The sequence below is a fragment of the Myotis brandtii genome, unplaced genomic scaffold, assembly GCF_000412655.1.
Source record: "Myotis brandtii unplaced genomic scaffold, ASM41265v1 scaffold393, whole genome shotgun sequence".
NCBI lineage: Eukaryota > Metazoa > Chordata > Mammalia > Chiroptera > Vespertilionidae > Myotis > Myotis brandtii.
Genome location: NW_005365070.1, coordinates 2639193 through 2649152, shown reverse-complemented (window position 1 = coordinate 2649152; position 9960 = coordinate 2639193). Strand labels below are relative to the sequence as shown.

Genomic DNA, 9960 nt, shown 5'->3' with positions numbered 1-9960 from the left:
TGCCAGTCCCCAGCAGCTCAGTCCTGCCGTGAGTCCATAGCTAAGCACCAGGAGCTGAGCACTGTTCGCTGTGCCTGGCTGCAAGTCTCCGACATGGCCCAGGAGAAAATGGAGCTGGACTTTGAGCGTGGCACATCTAATGGGGGCACCCTGAGGAGATCCAGCAGCGCTCCCCTGATTCAGGGGCTCAGGTGAGCAGGGTTAGGGAGGGTGGACTACAGGGTTCAGGGGCTCCTGGAGCCCCTGCAAGCAGTTTCCTTCCCTAAAGTGAGAGTTAGAGCTCCTTGGGACACTCTAAACTGAGGGGGTCATGATTTGTTTGCTTGACAGTGGGGTCCTGTGGTGGAGCGAAAGTTTAACCCCAAACTCTGGGCAGTGTGGGAACAACGGGACTCCAAACTCTGGGCAGTGTGGGAACAACGGGGCCCTCTCTACCTGAGGCTCTGTTAGCTCGCTGTAAAAGTAACGACAAGAAGCTTCTGGCTCTTCTAACAGGTTGCCTGCCCTGCCTAATTTACACCACTGAATGTCAGACTGAAGCCCCTGGAACCAGACTTGCAATTTGACACCTGTCTCTAAGAGCTGCTATTTCTAAGCTTAGTTTAGGAACCCTGGTATTAACAGTAGTTTACTTTAATAAATCACAGTTTATCTAATAACTTGAAATTAAATCATGTGTTCATGTCATATTAAGTGATTCAGATTTGTCATAATGTTTTCAGATTCTAAAACTGCCTGAAATGCATTCCAGTGAATAAAAAGGAGGGATAGCATGTAGCCTAGGTTAGAGAAAACACGGGTTTTGAACCTATTACATTTTACTTTCATAAGTAGACAGTTCATTTTAGGTAGAGAGCCAATTTTTGAGACCCTGTAGAAATGGAATTAGTCCAGAAAAGGGGATAGGAGTAGAGTTAACCAAAAACATTAATCAAGTGCAGGGAAGGCAAAGATTAATGTTTATCAAACTGATCATAATATCCTCATTTTGGGGGGGAAATGGGTTTACTTTTTTCTTTTATTAAATTTTGAAACTGCAGATGATAGAGTGACCCTTTTCTAATGCTGTCCTCGGTTTTACGTTTATTTTTGCTACTATAGGAATAAAGTGGTCTTTTTTGGTTGTCTTTTAAAATCTAGTAGGCAAGCAATTGCTAGGGACCAGAGTAATCCTGTTGACCTGAATTTAGTCTACTGTAGAAATAACATACTGTTTTTTGAATCACGATTTAAGTAATTACTTGAAAGGTAGCATAATGACAGAAGAGTGAGTGAGGAGACCAGGCCTAGTCCCAATTTTCTCCCTGACTGGCTATGATTATGAATGAGTCACTTAGCCTTTTTGAATCTCTGTTTTCTCACTTAAAACGTAGGAGAGTTGGATTGGGTGATATCTATATCCCCAGTCCTGAAAATCCTTCTTTACCTCTTAACAATGGCATGGCACTCTGCTGGGCACTGCAGGATAGTGTACAAAGATGACCAAAACACCTCCACCAAGGATTTAAAACACGTGCATAGTTTTCATTTATAAAAGGTAAAGTTGGTGTCTGAGGAAGCATCTACTTTTCCATTGTGCTCTTTGGGTTCAAAGGAGGGAAAGATTGCATTAGATTTGTGGAATAAATAGGCTTCATGGAGAGCATGGCATTTGAAATGGGTGTTGAAGGAAAGGAAGGATTTTGACAGATGGTAGTGGGAAGGAGGGCATTCGACTCAGAAGGGGCAACATGAGCAAAACGCCAGGTGTGATTATTTAGTTGGACAGTGTGGTTCAAAAGTAGAACATGTGTTTAGGGCAATAACGGGAGTTGCTGATTGGGCTCACATTGTAGAACACAGCTCCCCAGTTCTTGTCATGTCATGGCGCACACAGAAAGCAGTACTGATTGTATGTCCTCTAGGATAAACAGATAAGGCTGCTAGTTTGAATCTGGTGGTAACCGGTTTGAGGTGGGGGTGAGTTCTGAGCAGAAGCAGCTGGAGGCAACCAGTCTGGAGCTCCGCCCCATACCTCTCCTAGCTGCCCCCGAACCCCCCTAGGAGATCAGTATCTCCGCCAACCTGTAATCACCAGCACACCACTCAGGAAGCTCTGAAGAGGACGGTGAGGAGTTTATTCATTGTGTGATATGAGGAACCACTGAAGATTTCATTGTTAATTACAGAGTTGGCATCAGATATAGTTGAAGGATATCTTAAATAAGAAGACATTAATAATTTTATTTTTATTTTTTAGTGACCTTTCACAGGGTTTTCAGCCTTACGCACTTAGAACTCGGTGGAATAGTACAACGAGTATGAGCAGTCACAGCCTGGTGAGTATAGAAGTAAGTATCCTTAGTGGTTTTGGTTGCGGGAAACACTTTCAAATGTAGTTCTTTCTTTAAATTATGTGCTATGCACAATTATTTACAAAAGAAAAATTTTCTTACCTATCTTGTTTGCTGCTTAATGTTGTGGCCAATTTCAGCTTTCAGTGCACAAGAGAAGACCTGGTTAGAAATATTTCTTGGCTGTGGAACTTTGTATTTTTAAACATTGCTCTTTGTTTTGTGCCACTACTTGCATCATGATTGTGAGGTAAGTCAGGATTAACTTCTAATTATAACTGAGAGCTGTGGTCTTAATTTGTCGTAAGATGCAAAAATCACAAAAATGGTGGCAGAGTGTTTATTTTTGTTGGTGAATGCTGTTTATCCAAAGAAAGACTCCTTTAAAATGCGTGTATTTGTATTCTCAGTAGAGTTGCTGATCGTGACTGTTCTATATTGGCAGAGCTGTTGGGGATCACCTTATTAGTTGGTTGTGTTGGGAAAAATTATGATGAGGTTTTTATATAGCAGCACTTCACATGTGGAGCCCACTTATGCTGTAGCTGCAGTGCTCTGGAAGACATCTGAGATGTAAGCAAACAGACCTCTAAACGGCTGAACTAGATTTCCATAGTCTGTGCACAAATGTTCATCAGTTTATTTATAGGAGAGCCTCTCTGACCTCTGAATCATCTAAAATTTATGCACAATTATAATAAGCTTCCAACCCAGTAGTGTGTGAGAAGCAGCAAATCAGAAGAGGTACATTTGTGTTAAAGGTATACTGACAGCTGCTAGCAAAGGAAGAGAGGGGAAAACTAAAAAGCAGACAGAGGTTTTCTTAAAAAAAAAAAAAAAGTATATGGCTGAGTATAAGAGCTAAGAACCTGGTAATGGATCCTGAAGTGTTAATGGCATAGAACCATAAAATAATATGTTCTTAAGGATACCTGGGTCTTCCACCTTTTCTTAAATTATAGTAATACCTACTCTTGTATGACATTTTACATGTTACAAAGTACTTTCACACATTTAATCTCATAGCAACCCCAGTGAAGTAGGCAGGGTAGAAAATGTTTTTCCCAATTAAAAGAGGCAGCAGCTAAGACTCAGCCGATATAAGTGACTTGCTCAGAATCACACAATTAATAAGTGGCAGAGCTGGGATTAGAATAGAGATCTTCCTGTGCCATTCTGCATGGTATAATCTGTTTAACAAGGGGGAAAATATCACACTTTTAGGAAAGATTTCCAGCTGAAGTGACTAAAAATACTTAAAGGGGAAAATGTTAGCTATCTGGAGGTTTGATTCTCCTCACCACCTTCCCCGAGGATACTGGAAAATATGAGTACGTATTTTTGCTGTATATATGAAAAATGTTCCTGCATCAATAGCATAGCAAAGAAGGGAAAATGAATTTGCCTCTCTACACTTCACTTTTCTCTTTTCTAAGATATGAAGATTCTTATCAGCTCTATCTAGGCTCAGTTCTCACTGTTCTCTGACAAATACCCACTCTAGGCTCTGGCTGCACTAAAATACCTAGTTTGCTGAAGGGGTTTTGTTGTTTCACTGCTCTTTGTTGATCCTTACACTACCCTTCATCCCATCCCCTTCTCCTTTCTAGCTATCTGGTGTGGGAAGTCTTCCACAGCATCCTTTGGGTACTTCTATCATAATATTAATCACACCATATACATTATATCACAATGTACTCTATAAATCTTAATACACTTATCTATGTGCCTGCAAAAAGTAAGGTGTTGATGAATGAAATGGAAAGAAGGGGACTGATGAAGGAGACAGGCAGAAGTAGAATCTTCATAATTTAAAAATTTTTTATATGTCTTATTGATTTCAGAGAGAGGAAGGGAGAGGAGAGAGAGAAACATCAGTGATGAGAGAGAATCACTTACTGGCTGCCTCCTACACACCCTACACTGGAGATAGAGCCCAAAACCTGGGCATGTGCCCTGACTGGGAATCGAACAGTGGCCTCCCTGGTTCATGGGTCGATGCTCAACCACGGAGCCACACCAGCCGGGATGGATATTCATGATATAACAACTGATTAGATATAAAGGTAGGGAGAAGGAGGACTCAAAAGTCACTGCAGTTTTATTTCTCCATGACCAAGGGGAAAGTGTTGCCTTTATTACAAGTAGGGAAAATGAGCGGAATTGGTCGTTTGAAGGAACAGAAGATAAATTCTTTCTGGGCATGTTGGGTTCAAGGTGCTCTTTTTCCAAAGCAATATTCTAAATCTTTTTTTTTTTTTTAGAACTACAAGCTTCCTATCTCACCACCTTTCACTTTCAGCAGATGATGCTTTTCACTTCACAGAGAAGGCAGACACCTATCTTGTATTCATGTCAGCTTTCTTCTCCTTAAAACGTCTTTACCTTCACATGCAGTGTTTTCTCTTAATGGTTCGTATATTTTATGACTCTCCTGTCGCTTTGCTTGGTCTGTCATCTTCTCTCTGTCTTGTGTCTTCAGTCTCTTCGTCACTGGCCCTTTTGTTCCACCTTCTTCTCCTGACTCACACCTCTAATATCTGAAAAACAAACTGTTATCTATTTTCTCCTTCCCCCTTTTTTTTCTTCTCCTCTGGGAGCTTTTTCAAAGCTTAATCTACACTCCACTGCCTCTAATACCTTGTCTCCTAATTTCTTGTTAACTATTGGGCCAGTTTGTAATCTCATCATTCCTACCACAACTCCATGAAATATCTGTTCTTGCAAAAGTCACCAATGCCCACTTGATTGCCAAAGTCAGGGGCCTCTTATCCCACTTGAGCTCTTTGCTTGACTTAACATCATTAACCAGTACCTCCTTGAAGTTCTTGGCTTTTTTCTCATTTTATACTTCACTCTTATTTCTGGGACTAGACATGGCTTTGCTCCTCTGCCCCTCTTTCAGGTCTACTTCTCAGTTCTGTGTTAAATTTACAAGTTGTACATCATATAAATTCAGCATCTAAATTTCTGACTTTCTCCACAATCAGGTTTGGCAACCCTCATTTTGGCTGTCCTGATTATATCACTGCCTTTGGGGTTTCTTTTGTTGTCTGATGGACATATTCATGCTCTCCTGTTAGAGTCTTTCTTGTCTCATTTACTTGCCTAGTAGCTTAGTGTTTTTCAAATGACCTTATTAAGAGTCCACCAGTAAACATTTATTGCTTTCATAATGGCAAAAGTACTTTTTAAAATAATTTTACTGGTAAAGTTTTTTTCTTTACAAAGCCTAGAAGAGGAAAAAGTTAAAGAAAGGGGTGGGTAATGAGATATATTTTGAGGTAAAATCATATTTTAGTGGATAACTTTATTTATTTATTTATTTATTTATTTATTTATTTATTTATTTATTTTAATTGATTTCAGAGAGGAAGGGGGAGAGAGAGATAAACATCAATGATGAAAGAGAATTATTGGTAGGCTGCCTCCAGCATGCCCCACACTGGGGATTGAGCCCAGAACCCAGGCATGTGCCCTGACTGGGAATCAAACTGTGACCTCCTGGTTCATAGGTTGATGCTCAACCACTGAGCAATGCTGGCTGGACATAAAAAAATTTACCTGAATCACCTTTTGCTTAAAGCAGTTTATCATCATTTTATAATCCTCACTACATTAATATTCAAAAAAAGTTTTAATAGGATAGGGCTCCTTGTAACAGGATAATTGTCTTATTTACTTTTATAGTATTATAATTTCATTTGCATTTCACTAGGGGATAAATAATAGTTATTTATATTATGGCTACTAGAACCCTAAGGTTTGTTTATATGAATTTTATCTTACATTTTTTAATCAGATTGTGATTATTTTGAAGGAATATAATTTACCCCCCCCCAAAATAATTTTATCTTTGTATTATTAAAAAGTGGTGATCCAAGGGAAAGCAGCAGTTATTTTAAAAATATACTTTGCCTTCCACATTGATTTTTCTTATCTACTAAGGTTTGTGGTGATAGCATTAGTGATCAAATTTTAGAATTGATTTAGGTCATGAAAACAAAATCTTGCAGTTTTAAAGTGTTTTTGATAAACTTAAATCATAGTCACAATATTGTACTAGGCTTCTTAGTCTGTCTTTGTCCATTGGCAAAGTGTTAATAAAAATGAATAAAATCAGTTTTTTCTTTCCCTTCTTATATAGTTCTTTATTTTAGATTAGTGGGGTAATGGATATTTCCAAGGCCTGGAGTCTTTTTTGTATATATAAATGTACACAGCTCTGCATTCATTTGGGAAAAGCGTTAAAGTCAGTGCCTGTCTAGCGACAGATGGTGCCTTGAGGTTGGACACCTGGTGTACTTTCTAAAGACTGAATGTACTGCCTCTAGTGCATTAATGTTCAGTAATTTAAAGAGCTAGATTTCTAAGAAGAATATGAAAAATTATCTAGGAAGAGGTCATACACTGGTACTGACAGCAGATTGCTGCTTTGTGATTCAGGAAATAGTAAATGTTTACTTTTCTTTCCAGTTGCTGTCATCCTCATCTAATGGGATTTCTAGTAGCAGACTGCATCAAATCAAAAAGGTAAATTTTACTTTCTAGTGCAGATCTACAATTTTATGAATTGTACAGTTTGATTTTATTTTCATTTTGAAGATTTAGATATCAAAAATGCAGTAGGCTGCGACTGTTTTGTTGTAGACAGATTAAAAATCTCCTGCGGGTTCAGATAAAATACAGATGTGGTTTGAGTGACAGTCTTAGAATGTTATTTCTGCTGTACTGTGATTATGTCAAATAAGATAGAAAAGTCTTTTTTCTTTTCTTTGAAATAAAGAACTGTGTGGGTAAATATTATGTTTTCAGCACATGTTTGACTTTGCAGGAGGAAGGCACGGATATCATGAACAGAGAAACTGCCCATGAAAGGTTAGTGCTTCACAAGAATAGGACACAGCCTTGTGCACATCTTGTTTCTGAGCACTGATGGCCTTTCATTTTTGTTTGTTTTAGGGAAGTACAAGCGGCAATGCAGATAAGCCAGTCATGGGATGAGAGCTTGAGCCTGGTAAAGTTTTCACATTTGCTTGTGTGTTTTTAATTTATAGAAGCCTTTGTATTGTTCATTGGCTTTATTAATTTTTTCATATACTCATATTCATTTTTGATCTCTGCTTTTCTACCAGAATGTTATATTGCAACTTTTTAGAGTCTGTATATTTGTACTCTAAAAATATAGGCATGTTTAAGTAGTAAAGAAGAGCTGTGGTGTGCTGAATTGTGTATTATAAGGAAATAACACTTTATATTTACAGAGTGATAGTGATTTTGACAAGCCAGAGAAATTATATTCTCCTAAAAGGATTGACTTCACTCCAGTTTCTCCAGCACCATCACCCACCAGAGGACTTGGAAAGGTAGGCTCGTGGACAAGATATTAACTCTCTTTCACACTTTCACACACTGAGCTGTTTACTCTCTAAAACACACACACACACACACACACACACACACACACACACATCACCGCACTTTTTATTTCTTTCTGCTGCCAGGACCCAGGTGGTGGCAGCCCCTAACCTCTCCTGGCTCCCCTGAACCTCAACCTCCTCTCCCTCACCCCGGATATGGCTGTGGTCAGTGCCCATCCCCCAGGGGTCACCTCCTTAGTGCCTTCCCTGGGGAGCAGTGTGCCCAACAATTTCTGTCCAGCTGGAGTCTTTGCTCTAGGAAGAAGCTGAGTGACAGAGACGGAGGGCAGATGAAGCTGCAGCAAGAGGGCTTTCAGTCAGATGTCAAGAGTGACACCCCCTTGGGGAGAAAGTAGAAGCGACCAGACAGAGGTGCCTCAGTTTCTCCTTGCCCAAGTTCCTTAGGAAAGCAGGGGATGGCCCCACCAAGCCTTCAGTGGCAGGAAATCCTCACTCAGTGGTAACACAGTGTCTGCACCAGAGAGGAGTTTGTTCCAATACCTGGTTGCTTAGAGCCCCATAGGGATGAGTGGGAATCCCCAGCAGGCTGGGCAGATAACTGACGGCTGCCGGGCAGGCAGGCCCAGGGTCCGGGAGTGATGAGAAGTCCCAGAAGCAGCCATGATCCTGTGCTTGCAGGCACTGTGGTGTAAAGTCTTTCCATCTAGGCCCTGGAGCCTGAGCAGTCTGGTAGGGGCAGGTGTGCAGGGAGACCAGTGAGGAGACATGAGGGCCAAGAGATAGAGACACAGAGAGGGAGACGGAGACTTGGAGAGAGACAGAGATGGGATGGAAACACAGCAGAAGAGATAATGAGAGAGAAAAGGGGAGACGGGCACAGAGGGCAAGATAGAGCCCTGGGGGAGAGAGGCATATATAAAGACAGGAAGATAGAGACAAGAGGAACAGAGATATAAGGGGGAGGAAACAGAAACAGAGGGAGGCACAGAGACATGTGACAGAGATAGATATCAAATTGCTTCACTTTTAGCCCTAGCCGGTTTGGCTCAGTGGATAGAGCATTGGCCTGCGGACTGAAGGGTCCCAGGTTCGATTCTGGTCAAGGGCACATGCCTGGGTTTTGGGCTCAAGCCCCAGTAGGGAGCATGTAGGAGGCAGCTGATCAATAATTCTCTCTCATTATTGATGTTTCTATCTCTCTCTCCCTCTCCCTTCCTCTCTGAAATCAATAAAAATATATTTTTTAAAAAATTGCTTTACTTTTAGAGAATCTAATGGCTGGAAGAAAAATCAAAATCTGTGATAATAATTTGGGAAAAAATTATTATATATTTATATATATTCTCATTCATATATGAGAGAGATACATAGATAACTAAATAATTCTAAGGATATTGTTTCTGTCATTTTGAGAAGAATGTTTTGAAAACTGGAGCATTAGAACTAACTATTTTAATATTAAATATGTTTTTCTAGCAATGTTTTTCACCTTCCTTACAAATGTCGAGCAGCAGTGGGCTACCACCAAGTCCCACTCCTAGTCCGAGACACTTATCCAGGTAGGTAAACCTGCTTTTTATATGTGAGTGAAATGCTACTTATTGAAATTGTTTCTCTGAAGAATTTCCTCCCTCCTGACATTTTATTATGGAAATTTTCAAACAGAAAGCAAAATTGAAAGAATTGCGCAGTGAACATCCATGTACCTATTACCTATATTCTACCATTAACATTTTACCACATGCAATTTTGAGACAATGCCAATTTATATTCAGATGACATACATGTGCGCCCTTGATGATATGTCTTTTATAAGGAAAAAGTTTAAGATTATAGACCAGTCAAATCCAAATAACATTTTTTTTTGTGTGTGTGTGTGTGTGTTAATCCTCACCCAAGGATATTTTTTCTATTGATTCTTAGAGAGAATGGAAGGGAGAGGCAAGGTTGAGGGGGAGAGAGATAGAGAGACAGAGATAGAGATAGAGATAGAGGTAGGGATGGGGGAGGGGGAGAGAGAGAGAGAGAGAGAGAGAGAGAGAGAGAGAGACATAGACATTTGAAAAAGACATATCAGCCTGGTTGGTGTGGCTAAGTGGTTGGTTTACCTATGAACCAGGAGGTCTTGATTCAATTCCCAGTCAGGGCACATGCCCAGGTTGTGGGCTCAATCCCCAGTAGGGGGCATACAGCAGGCAGCCTATCAATGATTCTCTCTCATCATTGATGTTTCTGTCTCTCTCGCT

At 40.2% G+C, this 9960-nt stretch overlaps 1 protein-coding gene across 14 annotated transcripts in view; it reads left to right on the top strand.

Moving 5' to 3' along the window:
* Positions 1 to 9960, top strand: part of FAM122B (family with sequence similarity 122B) — a 27090-nt gene that overhangs the window by 50 nt on the left and 17080 nt on the right. For 7 of the 14 annotated variants that reach the window (XM_014545017.1, XM_014545016.1, XM_014545015.1 and 4 more), the window contains exons 1-7: positions 7 to 191; positions 2240 to 2330; positions 6810 to 6866; positions 7168 to 7211; positions 7296 to 7350; positions 7598 to 7699; positions 9191 to 9273. In XM_014545017.1, the coding sequence (XP_014400503.1) occupies positions 94 to 191; positions 2240 to 2330; positions 6810 to 6866; positions 7168 to 7211; positions 7296 to 7350; positions 7598 to 7699; positions 9191 to 9273 (530 nt within the window). In that variant the 5' untranslated portion in view covers positions 7 to 93. Of the gene's footprint in view, positions 192 to 2036; positions 2108 to 2239; positions 2331 to 6809; positions 6867 to 7167; positions 7212 to 7295; positions 7351 to 7597; positions 7700 to 9190; positions 9274 to 9960 lie in introns of those variants that run through there. The other 7 variants (XM_005872832.2, XM_014545023.1, XM_014545022.1 and 4 more) reach the window with 3 other exon arrangements.